The sequence below is a fragment of the Gopherus evgoodei genome, chromosome 8 (assembly GCF_007399415.2).
Source record: "Gopherus evgoodei ecotype Sinaloan lineage chromosome 8, rGopEvg1_v1.p, whole genome shotgun sequence".
Classification (NCBI taxonomy): Eukaryota; Metazoa; Chordata; order Testudines; family Testudinidae; genus Gopherus; species Gopherus evgoodei.
Window position 1 is genome coordinate 11136521 of NC_044329.1, and position 20566 is coordinate 11157086.

A 20566-nucleotide genomic window follows, 5' to 3' on the forward strand; every position below is an offset into this window, starting at 1 on the left:
ATTGGTTTTTCTCCTTTCTTTTTACATTCAGAGCTAAATAATTTGCCCCTGCCAGCTGATGATTGGGGAATCAAGCCTCCAGCCTCACTCAGAGGGACCATTACTCCTATAAGCAGCCAGGACTTCTCCCACCTTCCAGTCCATTCTGCAGTGAAACCAGCCAAATTATGGCTGCTCAGGATTTGGGGAGAGAACTGCAACAAGAGAAAACAAAAGAGGAAGGGGTCTCTTGTTTTGATCCCCACTCTAATGCAGACATGATTTAGCCCACAGTATCTACCAGGCCAAATATAACCTAGATTCGCAGCAAGTCCGAAGTCAAACTGTACCCTCAAGCAATAAAAATCACGCTGCTGTCGTTGGTCAAATGTTTTTTAATTTTACTGTCTTCTTTTTTTTTTTAAAAAAACCCCAAGTTATTACAAATGAATCATTTATTTGAAGGCTTCTGAGAGGGAGAAGTCTCACTGCAGATATGATGTATTTTCAATCTTCTTGTGAACCAAGACAAAGTCAAATCCATATGCATAAACAAAACCAAACAAAAAACTACAACAGTTCATACCGCAGTTTACATCATGCAAATCCCCTAATATCAACAGAAGGCTTTTTTTAAACCACCACCTCAAACTCAGACTTGCATGGAAGACTTTCAAAACATGGAGGGGAAGGGGGGCAGATGTATTCTTTGGTTTAAAACACAATATTGCTCAGAAAACATTTAGTGAGTTCAACAAAAGGATAAGTTAAAACAATCACTGTGTAATCAATGATAAGATTGGCACCTAAGTGATCTATTGACTTGAAAGGTGATCATGTACAATCATGGCCCGGTCATTAGGGTGAATGTTTTCAAAAGGTGGCAGACTTCGGATGCTTTTTGGGGGGAGGGGGTGGTTGCACAAAGTGAGACCATACTTTTGATCTTGATTTTCAGGGGTGCTTAGAATCCACAACTGCAGTTGAAGTCAGAGGTGAAGGTAAGTCTTGATTCAGGAATGTGTCCCTGTTCAGGATAGCCCTTAACTGTCCCAAAGAGGGACGGACCCAAGCACGTGCTTAAGTGCTTTCCTCAACCAGAGCTGTAATCAGCACTTGTTCTTCTGAAAAATAAGGCCCACAACTACCACAGGTTGGATACCTAAACTTAAGCATCCAGAATCAGGGGTTACTTCTGAAAAGTGTTAGCCTTAATGTACAGCTCCTAAAAAGGTAAAAAAAGAAGCAAAAATGGTTTAAAAAATATGGCTTTTTTCTCCTATCCATTCAAATGGAAACAAAATAAACTTAAGTGTGATATTTGGTTTTAAAAAACAAATTCTGTCCTTCCCGTAAAACCACAGCAAAAGTGGATTGTTCTGCTGAATGTTCTTCACTTTACTGTTTCATCCTTGCTAATAACTTGGAATATACAGGCGCTGAAAAGGGAAAGGAAGAAGACATAGATGTGAAAAATACAATGCACAGCAACATTTAATTCCACTTTCCCCTGGATTCACACAATATAATAAATCTCACTTGGACAGAAGAAATCAGTAGCCAGCCATAGACATTTGCTATTGCTTTTGCTCTGTGCTCATATGGTTCTAGTTAAGTCTTACTAAAGTCGGTGGAACGATTCCCACTGATTTTAATGGGCTCTTGGGTATGCTCCTCGCAGTGCATGTTTTGGGCTCATTCCTGAGGGGCAGTGAGTATTTAACTTCCACTAACTGCACAGGGAGTTGCAGGTGTTCAAAGCCTCTCAAAGATCTGGTCTTTTAGTCCAATAAGAGGAGGCAGTTTTATTTCTGATCTGCATTCCCCGTTTATTGGAACATCATTAATACTAAGCTTGCGGCTGTATGGTGGCACCTTGGTCTCTCCTGTGCCACACAAATAGTTACATCTCCAGAGGCCTGCAATGTTTTAGTCTAACCCAAGTTATTAGGCTCAATATAATGGCAACTGGGTGAAATTTAAATGGCCTGTGATATACAGAAGTCAGATGAGATGACCTAGTGGTTCCATCTGACCTTAAACTCCATTGGTTGGGGTAAGGGGGGGGGGAACACTTATGGTAACTGATGGTCTGGCCTTGTAACACCTACAATATGTGACTGCACACCAGCATGAGGGTGGGTAGGAACATATTAAGGATCCCTTTAGAGCAGGGATCGGCCATCCTTTGGCACGCAGCCCATCAGGGAAAGCCGCTGCCGGGCCGGGATGGTTTGTTTACCTGCAACATGTGCATGTTCGGCTGATCGCAGCTCCCACTGGCTGCGGTTCACCATTCCAGGCCAATGGAGGCTGGGGGAAGAGGTGGCCCAGCCTGTGCTGCTTCCCACAGCCCTCATTGGCCTGGAATGGCAAACCACAGCCAGCGGGAGCTGCGATCGGCCAAACCTGCAGACACAGCAGGTAAACTAAGCATCCCAGACCGCCAGCAGCTTTCCCTGATGGGCTGCATGCCAAAGGTTGCCGATCCCTAATTTAAAGGATCAGAGTGCAACTCCAACTGCAGGTTCCACATGGATTTTTTTTTTTTAAATTCAGCACTTATGAAATAGGTTGAAGGCAGCCTGACAGAACAGGTCTATCGGGGAGGGGATTGATTTAAAGTGATGCGTGGACGTTGGCAACATGTAGAGTTCCGTGAGCACAATAGCAAACTGAGACTTATTTGAATTTTACTCCTAAAAGGGAAAGCAGAGGTGACAAAGTGCTAGTAAAATTGGAAACATCCCAGAAAATACAAGAGAGAAAGTAAGATGTGTTATTTACCTAGCCGAGCACTCCTCTGGGAAACCTGTAAGAAAAGAATGTTTAAAACTAAAATAATTCTGATGCTTATCTATATTGGACGGCAACTAATTTATCAATATTTTCCATGTATAACTGAACAGAGCTAGTCAAAACATTTGAAAACTATCAGCAAAAAAGGATTTGTTGAAAAATACAAGCCTTTTTTTTAAAACCAGCTTTAATATTGCTCAGCAGCAATAGCTCGAGCAGAATACAACTGCATCCTGCGTTTAGTGATGTGAGCTGCAGGAAGCATATTACATAGCAAGTCAAAGACAAACGCTGACTTCCTAGTTGTGTTTGAGGGCAAGTGAAAGTATTGACTATGATGGCTAAGGTCACAATCTTGAACAGGCTTCTGTATGTATGTACTTAAACTTTACGCACAGACTTCGGTGGATGATTGTTCACAAGTGTTAAGCACCTGGCTTTGTAGAATCAAGCTCTAAAGTCCTGCATGATTGGTGTTCTGGTTACCTGAGACAACTCCCCTCCATCTACCACCAGGGCCAAAGAGATCAGCTGGGGAGTTAGAGATTTTTAGTGTGTGCCATCAAGAGGCTGGTGGAAAGGCACTCTCAGTGGAAGGCCCCACGATTATGGAACTCTTTGCCCCAGTGCGCTAAAAGACCTTTGCCACTACAGATCCAGGATCAGTGTCAGGTCCTTCTCCTCTCCAAGGCATTTTCCTGAGGGAAGGTCTGAGGCAGTTATGGGGTATGACACAGTTGAATGGTGGATAAGAATCTTCTACTTCTCCCATCGGTCAACAAGTTAAACATGTTACTTCCTGGTTTTTACTTCTACAGTTACAATTATCTAAGAGTGCCTGGCACATTACAAACAAATGCAGAGGGGAAGATCCCTGCAGTAGAGAACTTACTGGATCTGAACAAAGGAGTAGAGAAAGTGATGTATTTGAATATAACATATGCTGTTGAGGTTTGGCACGTGTCTTGCAGTACCAGGATTTTATCTGCAATATGTTATAAAATGTATTTTTTTAAACTATAAACAAGAAAGAGAAGACTGCTCAGGATCCAGAGTGTTATGTAATTAGCATTTTCATAAATTAAAAACTGAATAAATATAATGATGCTTACAAATTAATAGGTCTAATTTCAGGAGTGTCCTGATACGCGAGATAAAATTTTGTTTACCTTGGATAATGCAGATGCCTGTTTGAAGATTTCTAGTGCAGGATCTGCAGGCTCATCTCCTCTTTCTTGAGGTCTAAAAGCTGAAGGTATAATTCAAACATTAATATATTTAAAATATTTCCTGCTTCCCTCTACTAGTATTCTGTAGCTAGGCATGAAATCACACGTCAGTACAACATCACATGGCAATACAGCAGCACCCACTGAATTAAAATACTTACTAAGTCATCCCCTTTCCTCTGAGACCCAAGCATGCAATGGTCCCGCAGCAGGTTCTGAGTAACTTGGGTTGATTTGATCTATTCATGTGACAGCCTATTCTCTATTGTACTTTAATTGATGAACACATAATAGCCAGATAGTCCCACTGTCCTTTACAAATTGCTCACAGTAGCCAATAGCTGTACAGAGTCACTATGCTACCATTAGCTCCTCCAGAGCAGGAACACAATATACGAAGGCCCTGATTCATCCCTGGTCAGGACCACTCTTGAGATATGCTTAAAGATAAGCACATGCTTAAGTTCCACTGGCTTCAGCAGGACAGCTTACCTGTTTAAAGCTAGGCACATGCTTATGTAGCTTGCTGAACTGGGACCGAACTAGACTAGAACCAGATGAACAGTTTCAACTGTGACACCATATGTGGTAAAAGATTAAAAACCACTGGATACTGATATTTTATAGTGTAACCGCATTGTGTAAAATGAACAGACTGTATGACTGATGGTATATTGCACAGCTGCTCACAAAAATATCAAAAATTGTACCTATTCTGCTAGCAGAACTTAAAGAACTAGTCTATTGGCTATAGCAAAAACAGCTATACTAATTTTGCTTCCTACTAAACATGCACAGAATACCCCTTCTCTTACCTTCTACAGAGAAAACATTTCCTTTTATAAACAGTGCAAAACATCACTGAAATTCCTAGCCAGCAGCTTTATATATTTAGAAATGTTGACCTACCTGGAGGTTGTAAGACAGCATTCACAGCATAAATCACACCATTAGTGGCCATGATATCAGTTTCAGCAACAGGTTCCTTGTTAACATTTACTACATTGTTTTTCTGGAGGTGGAAAAAAGTGAAACCACCATTTAATGGATGGGGCAAAAAAACTCCAAACCTCTACAATAAAGTTAGCCTGTTCTCTCCCTAGAAGGCTTTTCCTGGGATCTCAAGAAATAGTAACCTCTGTTAAGACCATTGGCTTCCTGAAGTTACACATCTCTCTGCTAGGAACCAGTGATGTCATTTAGTGAGAGCATATGTCCATTTGGAAGCTGTTTTGACGCTGTCCAAGTTAGCATAACCATATTGTTGAAAACAAACCAGAAAAAAAAACCCAAAAACAAGGAAATCTCCCACCCCCCCGGAAAACCACACACACAAACTTACAGAGCTAACTTCAATTTTATCACCCTGCAGAGACTTCAATCTCACAAGAGCTCCAACTGCTCCACTGACCAAGATTTCATCCCCAATATGGTACTTCAGAATGGTAGCAAGTTCTTTAGCATTACCTGGCAGAAGAAACATATTTACAGGATAATGTTACAGCTTATTCTCTATACACTGGCATAGTTTTAAGAGATAAATGCCATATGCATATATAAGTGAGTGAGGTAATATCTTTTAATAAAAGATTATCTCACTGCCTGGTTTCTCTAATATCCCAGGGCCAACATGGGACCACTGCATATGCATATAAAGTTACTTCACCCTCTACTGAAAACCAATCACCTCTGGTATTAAATGGAAAATATCATAGATAGTTCAAAGTACAGAGATAATTTAGGGAGGTAAAATGTAAATATCCCAGCTGGATAGATAGAACATGACAGTTAACACTCATCTGTACAGAAAGTGCCCTGGGATCTTTAAGCACAAACAGGCAGGACTAGAGCTGCGCAAATAACCAATTTTTCCTGTTTGCTGGCCAAAGTGAGGTGGGGCAGGGCGGGGTGGAGAAGAGAATCAAAGTTTGTTTCAGTTTGAGCCAATACCAAAAACTTCAGCACAATTTAAACAAATTAAAAAAACAACAACTAATTCCAGATGAAAAGTAAAGTAGTGTTTTACTTGACCCAAAACCAAGTGTGTAATTGAGTTTTTCTAAAAACTTTTAAAAATAAAACTGAAGTAAAATTCTAAGCAAAATATTGTTGTGTTTTGAGTTGAAAAACAGATGTTTTTATTTTTAAAAAGGCAAAAAACATTTCAACCTAAATAATTCAAGGAATCTACACAAATTTACAAAATGTTTCAGTTGACACAAATCTATATCTTTTGGGAAGGAGGGGGCAGAGTTTTATCTGGAAAACATCACCCAACAGCAGTCAAGACCAGTTTATGGTCCAAAAGATAGCAATGTCAGTAGTGCAGTGCCCTCAAACCCCATGCAGAGGTATTGGGTCAATAGTCACTCGTAGATATTTCCTACTGCTTCCATTTGGTTTCCCATTCTAGTACAGATCAGTCCCGACCCTGCTTAGTTTATGAAATCTAACAAGATGACAACCCAGAGCCACTCCCAGTCACGTTGTTTTTCAACATGCCCCATATCTTCTCTTTCTCCAAAATTAGGTGTTTCTTTATATTATTTGCTTTATTTCCTGGTATTGATTAGGTTTAAAAAAAAAAAAAAAGGAGGAACTCAGAATCTCGTCTGCTAGTTCACATATCACCAGAGTTGCTGATACTAATATTACTTTAAAATAGATGCAAAGCTTGCTCATAATGAGCTAAATTGTGGCATTAGGTGAACCAGGTAAAGACTCACTATTTTCATGGAACCAACAGAGTTGACAGACGTTGGTATCACAGAGTTTGATCTAAACCCCCCGGATGTCAAACAGGAGTCTCTATTGAATTCACTAGGCTTTGGATCAGGCCCTTAAAGAACCAAGTTGATGTATTCCTCGCAATCTGTTCCCTAGTTAGCCACAGAGCGGGGCAATAGTGGACATCAATTTTCTCCTTAGAGATGCAGTGCCAACAACTAAACTCTAGGTCAGACAGAACATGTGATGCTGAGGGCCAGATTTGTAAAGGTATTCAGGCACCTAACTTCCACTCATTTTAATGAGGTAGGCACCTAAATCCATTTAAAAATCTGGGCCTTTGTCCAAAATGGAAGCAGCCCATTTAACAAGATGTATATTTTATTTCAGTAGCTTAGTGAGATGAAGTTGCAAGTTTTTTCCTCTGTGGTCTGTGTGAGTCAGTTCACACTGCATATCCTCACCAGCATGATTCACTTCACCTTCAGAACCATCAGCTAAATATTTGCTTAGAAAAAACCAAGAACATTTCAAGCACTCACATCTGGGATATTTCACCCTTGGAGCTGGTTACAGTAGTTGCAGAAACAGTTGTGAAATATTTATACATATAAACACTAGAATGACTGCACAGGCTGATGTAATAGATTACTGCTCCATGCACTTAAAAGGACAGCCAGCTACCATATACAGACACTTTACAGACTATGAGGTCAGTGTTTGGTTGGGTTTTAAATGAATATCCAGCATTCTTTCCAAATCACATCCATTTTAACTCAAAACAAAGGGACAACATTCTGTTGCTTATACAGAAGACGGCTGTAAAGAAGTTCCCATACTTTTTCCATGTCATGTCTGCAAGCCTATGCTTTACCATAATGGTTCTCAACCAGGGGTCCAGGGCGTTAAGGGGGGGCACAAAGGAGGTTTCAGGGGGTCTGCCAAGCAAGGCCAGTGCTGGACTCGCTGGGACCCAGAGTGGAAAGCCAAATGGAAAGCCCCATCACGTGGGTCTGAAGCCCGAGGCCTTTAGCCCTGTCATCTGGGATTGAAGTTGAAGCCTGAGCAATGTAGCTTTCTGGGGGCCCCCTGTTGCACGGGGCCCCAGGCAATTGGCCTGTTTGCTACCCCCTAATGCCAGCCCTAGCTTTTATATGCAGAAAAAACAGTTGTTACAACAACATGTTGAGGGGGGCCTCAGAAAGAAAAAAGGTTGAGAACCCTTGCTTTACAGGACATCAGTCTCCTCCTGGTCTTTATCTTTTCCTAGTCCAAAATATTGGTCTCTTTCTTATAGCCAGATTTGTTTTCTTCTTTCCTGCAGGCAGGTTCATAGTTCTTGCACTGCTGGCATATGAGGATCAGAGACTACAAGTGTCAACAGCATTGCTAGAAACACCATGGTCAGGTGAAGCAATTGTGGTTCCAGGGTCCCAACCAGTCTACACTTGCCAGCAGAGCTAAGCCCAGGCAGGGAAGTGTTCACTGCATGTTCTGAACAATCATACAGATGCCATTGTATCCTCAGTGTTCCCAGAGACCTTGTATCTGCCTCACTGGAAAATTTAAGGCCACTTTTTGATGCCTGCTGTACAGATCACAAGTTTTCTGTTGGCATATGAGTTGGTTACGTAGGAGGAGAGCTTTCAATGGATAAGGAGACGCACACATTTTAAGGATCAAAGAATGCGATATTGAAGGCATATTTATCCTAGTCAGTCATTCAACATTACACAACATTAAAAATCAGATCTATCGATATTTACCCATAAGTTTGTTCAGTTCCCCTTGTGGCATAGCTCGGAAAGCTTCGTTTGTTGGAGCAAACACCGTGAAGGCACCTGGCCTATTTAATGTCTCCATTAGACCTGCAGATTGGATGGCAGCCACCAATGTACTGCAAGACACACACAACACACAGTTGTAGGCAGTGCTTAATTTGTAATGAAAGAGGTGCTGGGGCTGAAGCAATTACATGCAGGGGCTCGAGCAATTTTTTTACATTCATAACTGATGCAGCAAACCCAGAGGTGTCAGAGTCAGAAGCAGCCCAGCCTAGAGGTACTATGGTTCAGCCCTGGCACAAATTAAACACTGGCTGTAGGCTTCATTTGTTTAAACCCACATTTTCACTGAATGTATCTTCCATTAGAATGATGATAGAGTAACTGCTGTAGGTTATTTCCAAGAATTATAATGTTAAAGCTACAAAATACAATAGGTTCTGGCAAATAATTTAATTGAAAAGTTGATGGACAAGAAGTTAAGGCCTAATCCAAAGTCCACTGAAGTCAATGGCAGTCTTTCCCTGGGGCTTTGAATCACATTCTGACTGCATTCACCTACAGATGATTCTTTTTAAATCCCAGTCCAGCTCCCACTGAGTTGGTCTACGGCCCTTTGATAATTAGAAACAAATTAGGGGACACAAGAGATATTCTGGACTCACTTGGTACTTAACTTTAAATAAAAAATAAAATTTATTTATGCTGCTTATAATTTAGGAAGACATGCATTGAGATATTTTTTCATTAAAAAATTATATATAGCAATGACTTCAACTCAGTTAATTGGAATTGCTTTGACAGCTCTGCTGCTACTGCAAGACTAACAGCAAGAACAAAACGTCACCTTGTCTGTTCTCTATGGGTTCTGATATTGTGCTCACCACCACAGTATCGGAGCACTTTCCACAAGGTGCATTAAGCAATGGGACTGCACACCTGAAACGTTGGTCTGCCTTTAGAACATCCATGAGTGTTCCAACTGGTGGAGTCAACATTTTGTCCACCGTAAACAAGGTGCCAAACCTTCCTCTCCTGTCATGGGCAGCAATACAGACGTTTTCAATGCAGAGGTTCTGCAAATATAAACACAGACAAAATAAATTAAAATACACTTCAAGGGACAGAATATTGTAATTGTTACATTGTTTGTATTTTTCACTCTGATACTTCATTCAAGCTAATTTTTTATATTATGTAAAATTAGTCCTTAGCAGGCTTGCATATGTATAACTGAGGGTACCATTTGGCCTCCAGAATCTTTGCTACAGATGATGGATGAGAAAGAAAGAATGCAGCCTGACTCTCAGATCCCACACTGAGTTTGTAGATCTGCTTTGAAATCCTGGCCCCGTTGAATTCAATGGAAGAAATCCCATTGACTTCACTGGGGCCAGTATTTCACCCCTGATATGTTATCAGTGAGACACTAATACAGAGCAGCAGCCCTGCCAGAGCAATAATACAGTATCAGACTAAGAAAGAGTTAAATAGACACTCACATTGCGGTACACAAAAACTCTCAGTTCTTTGCCACCCAGAGTTTTTAGCGTCTGTCCATGGTAAAGATATTTAGAAGAAAGTTGTTCTTCAAGAATGTGATCTAGAAGCAAACTCTTTGTGTTCTGATTCATAGGAGGAGTCCCATCTGCAGCAAAAAAGCATTTCAACACACAGTGATTGATTTTAACACTATCATTAAGACTCCACAAGGATCTAAATAATATGGTATCTGTGTCGCCTTTCAGTTTCAAAACCAGTCTGTTCCCCTAGTAGAACCAGTTGACGTGAGAGAGAGCGCGCGTGCATGCATATATATATGTGCAGAGATCTCAATGAAGAACGCAATCATTAACAATAGTAAAAATCTGACATGCAACTCTGGTTCCTCCCAGAAGCAGGTCTATGATCAGAACCAATGGAACATTTAGAAGATTTCCAAAATTTACCTTTGAACACAGTGTTTATTGGGGCAAGAAGTGTCACACGCTCATTTCCAGTGAGATGAGAGCTGAGGTCAGCTTGTCTAAAAAGGTCAATAGACGTTGAAACATCAGATTCTTTACCTAACTCAAACAAAGTTTTAGCTAAAGAAAAAAAAAGGAACAGAAATCATTTGTTAAAACCATATTAAATGCTTCAACGAATTTGTTTCAGCCTGGAGAACCATCTATTTGTAATTAGACATACGTACTAAGGAGCATTGCATACTGCTGGAAAGCAAATGGATGCAAAAAATGATCAATCATGAGCACTACTTATTTCCAAAGCAGTCATCCTGGGATTTTCAAAGCAGACACTGAATTTCAAAGGGAGTTAGATGTCCCAACTCCTAGGTTTCTCTGAAAGTCCCAGCCTTGATTTTTTTTTTGACTGAATACAACACCTATCTTCTCTTTGCCTTCTGTTGACTTATTTCCAATGAGTCCTTCATTAAAGAACCTTAGAATTTTAAATTAGACACCCTGTTAAACTGTAATGATACAAAATTCTACTGAAAAGAACAGATTTCCAAAGCAGGGTTGGAGAGGAGGAGCATAACAACATCAGTGTAAAGGTGCATGTTAACCTCCCTAAAGGATCATGAAAAACCCTGTATTTGCACATACAGGTCAGGTAATTGGGAACCTAACGACACACATAATTACCTAATTTGTATGCACAAATGCCAGCTTAGGTGGGCAGACATTAGTGTGTGCACAGGCATGCTTGTTACATTGCCCAGTGAATATTCTATCACAAAATATATGAAACCCCACTACATGTACTGCTCCAAACAACAACAAAAAAATCCAGGATACAGATCAATGATTTTACCTGAGTCTGGAATCAAAAGCTCATTAACAAAATGGACTACACCATTGGTAGCGAGGATATCCTTTTCAGCAATGATAGGCCTTCCATTCAGGGTGAGTTCATCACCAATACAGCCTACTTCCAACATGGTACCTTCCAGAGTCTCCATTGACAAGCCAGCAATAATGGCCTCAGCACACATGGCTGATTTCAATATGTGATGGTTTAACAGGTCTAGAAGAGAAACGCACAAGTGTGGAAAGTCAGCTTAGAAATTATTATTTGTAGTGCCCAGGAGCCCTAGTCAAGGACCAGAACCCCACTGTGCTAGGCAACATACAAAGACCTGTCCCAAAAGAGCTTACAATGATTGATAAGATTTTACAGCCTATGGACTAAGACTCCTGCAAGTGACAAAACCTGCACAAAAGGAGTAATTTACAGTACTTGAGTTTTTATACAGGAAAAAAAAATCTAGTTTTTGCTACAGTAGTAAATATTTAGAATCGAATTCTCTCTCTCTCCTCGCGTAAACAGGCAGATGTAATTATGGGTTTTAGTAGCGGAATCTTCACTCTGCAAGATGCAGAAGACCGTAATTCAGTGTAATAGCAGCCATCCTCCTTCAGAGGCCACACTTCACTCAAAGCTGCCAAGGAAGTAGTGAAATGTGAATAGATGATGCATTCTGTTCCAAGATAGGGGTCTAAATGCTATCCAGAGAGTTACATCAATGGAAACCTGAAGGAGTTATATTGACGTCAGTGAGTTTCTCCAGATTTACTGTGCTATAGTTGAGGGTAGGTTTTGGCCTGAGATATTTAACTTCTCTAGTAAAAATTAATAATCTTCCACTGGTGATAAAGGCCAGATACAAGCCCCAACAAACTCCTCTCTGTGCTACTCCAGTAACCCAAAAGGGATACAACTAGGGATTCCTCCCCCACCCCCCAATAGGCTCAGCATTACTTCCTCTCATTCTCAGAGCTTGGGGTTGGATGGCATGCAATCCCAGGCTGCATAACAGCTCCTAGGGGGCCCATCACCAGCATCTCGGAGACTGTTGTAACTTATATTTGGAACTTGAAGCGGTCACTGGCTGGAGGGAGTGCAAAAGTGGATCTTAGCCCACTCTCAAGCTCCTACAATAAGCAGGACTTGGCTGGATACAAGGGTCTGTGTCCAGATGGCCATTCAGATGGATTGGTAGCTGTGGAACTGATCACATGAGCAAGGGAGCATGGCCCATAATTTTACTCTAAAAAATCATTAAGCTGCCTGGATGTTTATAGCAGGAGAAACACTTTCCCCTCTTTACACAGCGGCCCAAGAAGTACATTTGTTTTGATCTGAAAAGTAATTCCTTTTGGCCCACATCCTGCCTCATCCCTGTCTGGGTGCAAAGGCTGTCCTACACAGCAGAAGAGCTGTAGTTCCACTTCACAGTGTGGGCACAGGCTGTTTGTGCAAGGAACCTTGGCCCTCTTCATGCCATAGAGCGGAGTTCCCAGTACAATCACACACACTGGCTCTGTAGCAGTAAGGTAGAGCTGAAGAATTGGTTGTTTTGTGTCTCTTATGATTTTTTTTGCCCACTGAGGCACAGATTTCTAAAGCAGTTTGGAGTCAAACTCCCCAATGCCTTTGGAAATCCCAGCCTCAAGTCCTCCATGAATCACTGCTGCTCTGGGGAGTGCATGGCTTCCTCTCTTTCCCCTGTGGAGTTCTCCTACGCCCAGCTAACACACGCACAGAGTTTGGTGCAGCATGTGGACCTTAAGTTCCTCATGTTTTGTCCTAAAGAAAAGGATATGCCATCTAGCATAAAAAAAAGATAATGTCAAGTGGATTATTCCAGCCTATGTCAGAGTGTATCAAGGGTCAGTTCTCTTACTTACCTACCTGAGCTGCAAAAATACTTTTCTACCTTTCAACACACTTGGTTAACTGTCATTTACCTTTGAGAGCTTCTGGGTCCCCAAGGATCCTGTTCAGTGTTTCTGGTGGGATCTTCTCAAAAGCTTCATTGGTTGGAGCCAAGAGTGTGAACTGACCATCACTTTCTAACAAGGTATTAAGACCAGATGCAGCCACAGCAGCCTTTAAAGAAATGGGAAGAGAGAGGCTAGGATACACTCAACAAGAACACAAAGAAGGAAAAACATTTCTCCCCCACACAAGGGCTAAGGAGCAGACTTTTAGAAGTATCTGGTGCTTATCTGCATCCATAGGCACCAAAATACCTTTTCTCAAAAATCTGGCCTTGTGTACTTAGCAGTGCCTCATCCTTCAGGCAGGCAATCTTTGGAACACATCAGGGGGGAAGGCTGGCCGGGGGGGGGAGGATTTCCTGACCAGTGGTTTAGGGCTTGCTTCAATACCTATTGAAGTCAATGAAAAGGATCTGAGTGACTTCAAACAGCACTGGCTCAGCTCCTTAACCTGGTTAACTGGGAAATGCCAGTTTATGTTTAGAAGTTAAAGTTCAATATATAAGATGTGCATTAACAATTAATACTTTATTTATTAAATTAATTGGGTCAATGTTTCTGAACAGTAACATCTAGTGCCTGGATTTTCAAAAGGAAATAAGGGAGTGAGGCCTGGTATACATTTAAAAAGTTTTACCAAAATAACTAACTGTCAGTAAGCAGTGTGATTTTTTTTATTGACAGAGTTAAACGAGTAAAAGCCTTTGTGTAGACAGTTATACCAGTATGAGATGCTTTATATTGATATAGATTTCAAATCAGAATAAGCTATATCAACATAGGCACTTTGCTGGCAAAGATAAAGCAGCAAAACTTTAAAGTGCAGACAAGTCCTTGGTTACATACATCCTAATGAAATTCAGTGGGAGTTGGACACCTTTGAAAATCAAGAATGAAAGCATGAACTAAACACACCTTGAGATGAACTCACCCTAAGAGTTTCAAGATTTTCATCAGTCTCAACAATTTGCTGGATAGTGTTCGTTGTGGTGGGGATGACTTTATCTATCAGATGGACCACTCCATTGGTGGCATGATGGTCTGCTTTCAAAAGTCTGGCACAGTTCACAGTCACGATCTGCAGAGGAAATGATCCAGAGGAGATTGAGTTCAATTAATAAAAAACCCACAATCCACAAACTGCATTAGTACAAGGAGAAGTTAAAGAAATCACTGCAGAGAGGATGCGATTCTATTAACCATCAGGAAACAACAGTGTCTTTCTGTGGAACTGCTCTCAGGAGCTCTTTTACAAACCATTCCTCTATAGGTAACCCTACTGTTCACTGCATCTGAAACTCAACAGCATGCAGCTTGGTTAACCATTCCCAATATACAGGTAATAATAAAAAACATTACTGGCCAAGCTAAAGTTGTACTGTACTATAGGCCCCACCCTTACTCGAATGAGTAATCCACTGACTTCAGTGTACCTGTAAATAAGAATTACTCACGTAAGTAAGGGTTGCAGGCTCAGGCCCTATATCTAAAAAGATGCCATCCATATATATTCTAAAGAAGTGGTTACCCTTTATAAGAGTGACAAACTACAGTGTGATTATGCTTTATGATACCTCTAAATTATATATGCTAGAAGACTAGCAACATAATGAATCTAATTGCCTTTTAGTTTCATACTTAATACTCACGCATCTGACAAAGCGGGTAATCACCCACGAAAGCTCATGCTCCAATACATCTGTTAGTCTATAAGGTGCCACAGGACTCTTTGTTGCTTTATACTTAATACTGTAATGACTCTGAAGTTATACTTCTCAATAAATGCTACTACTATATAGTTCTGTAATCAGAAGCTTAAAACCCATTTGACATAATTATGCTGCAGAAAAACTATTCTCACTATAGTATGAAGTATAAGCAAATAGGTAACATCAGCGTGCTTACCTGAGTGTAACATTACTGCAACATTATCTGTGTATAAAAATTGTACACAAGCTCCTTGTGCACCTATATACTGAACCAGGTATTTATATATAGAACAATGTTATATCTATTTCTTATGTATATCCACGCATCTATATTCTACTGAGAATCAGCTCCTTCAGACACTCCACCCCAGGCTGCACTAAGGAGAGCTCCGCGAGTGAAGAGACTCAAACTGAGTCTACAGTGTTGTGCCAATATCTGCTCAGCTAATTTGGGGCTCAGTCCTGAGACGTGCAGAGTACCTTCAATTCTCATTGAGGTCAATGGGCACCGATCACCTTCCTGCATCAGACCCTCTTCCTCAGAGTTTTTGGTCTATTTATCATTAATATTTTACCAAAAAAAGATACAGTACAAGAAGTCTGGGGTCACTAGCATAGATCCATTGACTTGCATCAATTTACTCCATTTGATGATCTGGTCCCCATTGTTACAGTAGTACAAGTAATTAACTTACTCCATTAGGATAGTGATGGATCTGGAGATCAATATTCTGGTACATTGAAGGAAGAGATGTTCCATGTTTCAGGTCATCTGTTAGGACCCGTCTGTTCACCATATGGTAGCGAAGAGCATTTAGCAGTTCAATGTTAACATTACTGACCAATGAATCCAACATTTCCTGAAAATAAGCAAAAAAATAAAAATTTTGCCAGAAAATTACTTAGTGCCATTAAATCTAATATAAATAGAATTGCTTAAACAGCAGGAGCCCTGATATTGCACAGGGATCTTCCAGCATGGATCTTGACTCCCAAATGGATTCTACAGCACTTCATACCACTGTAAAGTTCCCTGGCAACATCTTTCAATAATCTGTCTATCGAAATCTTGTTGAGGAAAACTATTGATCTAAATAGAAGCCAGTGAACCAATGCTTCAAATGTCTGTTTTAAAATGAAAGTTGGGCAAACCTAAGGGACACGATTGTCTTGGACTTTAAAGCCATACTTCCATGTATAACTAGCCATAACTTTGTATGCGTCTAGCCATGAACTTTAATTTACAATCATCATTTATATTGCGGTAGCTCCTAGAAAGTCTACAAGGATTGGAGTGCCATTGTGCTAGGCACAGCAGGTGCACGTAATGAAAAGATCGTCCCTGGCCCAATATCTGTTTATTTACTATTAAAATGTACATATCTGGTGTAGTCTCAGCACACTAGGTGAACGAGTCTGAATTCTCTCCCATTCCTAGGAATGGTCTCTCCGGCTCAGGCCTGAGGCACACTGATGTGACTTGCAGTGAATGCTTTTTCCCAATAACGTGTAATTGAACTATGGAACTCACTGTCACATGAAGTCATTGAGGTCAAGAACTCAAAGAGAGACTGGACATTTATATGGCTAACAAAAATATCCAGAGTGATCTTAATTAAAGATCCATTAAAAAAACTGTGGGAGGGACATTAACACTCATGCTTCAGGGCTTCAGACATCCTCTAACTGTTAGAAATCATCATGAGGCCTAAGATGGTGTAGGAAGCAGATCTGCTACTCCAGGGTTCCTGAACCTTCCTCTGAAGCATCTGAGGCTGTCAGAGATATGATGTTGGACTATATGGACCTAGCTCTGATCAAGCAGGGCAATTCCTATGCTGGAAGCTTACGCTGCCTCTGGCAGGGCTGTACCTATTTGAGGACTCAGTTCTGTGAATCTAGAAGAGTCGGGGAGAAACAAGAAGGAAGATGGATTTAATCTTACAGCAGGCAAAGCAGCCCAGGCCTCATTGTTTGGGGCAAAGATTGTAAAACTTCCAGGTGCTTCGATGTCTGGTTTCAGGTTAGAGCTGAGAGAGTACAATTGTGTGGTGGAGGCTCCAACGATCCCCAGGGTATCGTAGATGTTTGAAAGTGGCAATGCTGAAAGAAGAAAATATTAAATTTGATAACACGGTAGTAGTTCCAGCCTGCAGCCATTCCTATCTCCCTGCATATTGCTGAATGAAAATAGAGCTGCTGGCAAAAATGTATCTGGAAAAGAAACACATCAGCGAACTCAGCCAAAGGTCGAATTCCCACCTCCCACAAGACATAGCAGGATGTAATATACAATCGCACAATGTTCTGTATGCTGACAACTTCATACTCCAGCCCTGAATTCTTCTGAAATGGCCCCCCTCTCATATGTATATTTGTTGGTATTAGAATACTAGTTTATCCTTCGCTGCTGTCCTAAAGCTGGGTGAGATTCTGATCACAATTACAGCAGTATAAATCCAGAATCAACAACTTTAAATGGAGTTACTTTGGATTTATACTTGTGTAAAACGACAGTCCAAACTGGGCCCCATGTAACTGGGGTTAGAAACTCAAGAACCAAAGAGATTTATCAGTTTCACATGGTCTGTCATTAAACCTGAGGTTTTACATTTCTCCTTGATTGTTCACATTTAGAGATGGGGGCTCACATTTTGAGGTTTAGATTTGTACATTTTGGTCCTAGGAGATGTAAACTGCCGAGTACACTGTGTCCCAAGTGGAATCTCCCTGGCCAGTGGTGGTATCACCTTCCCTTTGGGTTGGTCTAATCTCCCTTGACTCCCTTGGGACCCCTTCACCCTCATAGAAGCTGCCTGTGGGATATACTGAATCAATGCATCCCCTGCTACTCCAACCACACCAACTCCGGGCAAGCACTGTCCATTTCCAGAGCTGACTAGCTGCAGGCACCTCACTAGTACAGAGACAGGGCAACCCAGAGGGCAGGGAGGGGGCAATTGGGGCAATTTGCTCCAGGCCCCGCAGGTACCCCCACAAGAGCTTTTTGGGGCCCTGGAGCAGGGTCCTTCACTCGCTCCAGGGGCCCCAGAAAACTCTCATGGGGCCCAGACCCCCGGAGCTTCTTCCGCTCCTGGTCTTCGCCGGCAGGGGGTCCTTCCGTTAAGGGACCCACCGCCGAAGTACCCCAAAGACCCGCTGCGAGGGCCCCATCGTCACCAAATTACCACCGAAGGTGCGGCTGCACTTCAGCAGTGTGTCCTGCTACGGCGGTAATTCGGTGGTGGAGGGACCCCGCCACAGGTCTTTGGGGCACTTTGGCGGCGGGTCCTAGAGCGGAAGGACCCTCCGCAGCCAAATTACCGCCAAAGCAGGGGCCCCCAGCTGCCGAAGACTCCGGGCCCCCAGAATCCTCTGGGCAGCCCTGTACAGAGACTGCAGAACCTTGTGCTGCTGCAACACCCCACCAGGTAAACTTGCCTCCTGCAGGACACACTAATGAATATGCCTGACTGAATCCAATGCGAGCAGCCTCTCCCTTTCATGAGCCCCAAATTCCACAGGGCCAGATCCTTGGCTGGTATAAATCTGCACCGTACCTTGATTTCAGGGGAGCTTCACCAATGCGCACCAGACAAGAATTTGGTCTGCAGCGTTTAAAATGAAATATTGCAACCCCCCACAGTAGCAAAAGGATTGGGTAGGGAAAGATTCAAAGACAATGACAAAGCACAAACTTTTTTACTGTATCCAGGGATTTTTCCCACCTTTTTTGAGGTCACTAAACTGTATCTTCTAATCAAATATATTTTGCTAAATTCATACTCACTAAAACAATAAGCATCCTCTGGAAAAAACTGTGTGTTACCGTAGATAGTTTTATATTAAATTTCCAGTAGAGTTATATTACCCACCGGCACAAATATTTTGTAACAGCCAAACCATCTTAACTTAGAATAATTGCATTTAATAGTTTCAAGTGGATAGAATATTTCTCTCAAAACTTTGCATGTACTGGAGCTGATGTGCCCCATAACTTAGTGCTCCGCTTGGTAGGTTTGCCCTTCCATGGACAGAAGAGTACAAAAAAACCACACACAATGCCCAAGAATCAAATTCACTCTGAACAACTGTCTATGCTAGAGCTGTAGAATTATAAAGCATCTATAGAAATAGAACACATTTTTACCAGCTGGGCAGCCTTTTTCTCCAGGCACCTTTTCATATCCAGGGCAGCACTCGTAGCTGATCACTCTGTAAAAGGACAGAGACACCGCAGATAAGACAAACCGTTTTTCAATCCATGCCGCTTCTACTCAGGCAGCCCAAGATCATCATGGAGGGACAATGGCTGTTCTCTACATTTGATTTATTTTAAAAGAGTAAAGCGTGTAGGATGCAAATCATACTTATACTGTATGTAGGGACCCTTAAAAGAGATCTATAAGTGACAGTGGATGGCAATTTAGACACGAGTTTTCAAAGAGATATAGCAATAAAAGAGGCCTGCCTAAATTTGGTCTTGGCTATGTTTCCTTGAAGCATGCTACAGAGCACAAATGCAATTCAATGGTATTTGCACGAAAATGGAGATAGAGATTCCGTCTTAATATTCAGCACATCCATGCTGACAGTGCACCCAGACTTTTTAAGTGCTGGTCACATCAGTTTGTCCCCAAGAGAGAAGTGACAAAATATACTGCTGAATCCATTTCACCTAATCATCTAATTAGCCAAGTGCACTCTATTCCCAAAGGAGAATTCTAGCCAAGTAGACAATTGGTGAAACACAAAAAAAAGAGGTGGGAAGCCATTTTTTCTTCTGGCTTAAGGCAGGTCAACATGCCTAATAACAGAGTTAAGCAGTTTGTCAGGTTGGAGCCAAGTAATTATATTTCACTTGGCTAGTAGACTGGGATAGACCAAACCCAGGTCTGGTCTATCCCAGTCTACTAGCCAACTGGATTTTGCATAGTATGCAACACAGCAGGTGTATGTCCACAAGTTGGAAGCACATGCGTTCACACTGTATACTCCATCTGGTCTCCCTGCCAGCTCCACCACTGGGCTCCCCCAGCCCACACCAGGGAACTGAAATTGACAAAATTCCTTCTTAACAATGAGCAATTCAGAGAAGTCTCATCAGTTTCAACAGCCATAACAATGGAATTACTAAGGGAAAAAGGAAGGATGGTAAACAGGCATTGATTGATCTTTTGCTTACACCTTAATAGCCAGTTGTTCCCCTCATATTTATTAAGGCCACAGGGTTCATTGTGTATTTCATTTACTGTGAAGGGGAGTCAGTGCCCCCTAATAGAAACAGATCACACCTCTATGGCTCTTACCTATTCACCTCCCTCCTCCTCTAGCAAGTCCTTCACTCCTTACTCATGCAATCCCATAAGATTAATCACTGTGCAGTATACATGACCTCATTTTAGAGCAAAATATCACATCCTGAACCACCAGCTAGTGAATAGCACAACGGTGGTTGATACACGCAATGATAACTATTGTAGAGAGATGTTTGTAGAAGATTATAATTTAGGAGACGCTCCCTCATAAGGGACAGTATTATGAACACAGAA

The 20566-nt window shown here is 41.6% G+C and overlaps 1 protein-coding gene across 1 annotated transcript in view; it reads right to left on the reverse strand.

Annotated features, from left to right (window-relative positions):
- Positions 1–354: 354 nt before the first annotated feature.
- TGFBI (transforming growth factor beta induced) overlaps positions 355–20566 on the reverse strand; it is a 34632-nt gene continuing 14420 nt past the window's right edge. Inside the window, exons 3-17 of the mRNA XM_030573229.1 lie at positions 19165–19229; positions 16960–17117; positions 15710–15874; positions 14237–14383; positions 13273–13414; positions 11336–11548; positions 10468–10605; positions 10021–10166; positions 9458–9594; positions 8501–8631; positions 5350–5474; positions 4917–5019; positions 3948–4027; positions 2767–2791; positions 355–1418 (exon numbers count right to left, since the gene is read on the reverse strand). Of these exons, the coding sequence (XP_030429089.1) occupies positions 1378–1418; positions 2767–2791; positions 3948–4027; positions 4917–5019; positions 5350–5474; positions 8501–8631; positions 9458–9594; positions 10021–10166; positions 10468–10605; positions 11336–11548; positions 13273–13414; positions 14237–14383; positions 15710–15874; positions 16960–17117; positions 19165–19229 (1816 nt within the window). The 3' untranslated portion in view covers positions 355–1377. The remainder of the gene's footprint in view (positions 1419–2766; positions 2792–3947; positions 4028–4916; positions 5020–5349; positions 5475–8500; positions 8632–9457; positions 9595–10020; positions 10167–10467; positions 10606–11335; positions 11549–13272; positions 13415–14236; positions 14384–15709; positions 15875–16959; positions 17118–19164; positions 19230–20566) is intronic.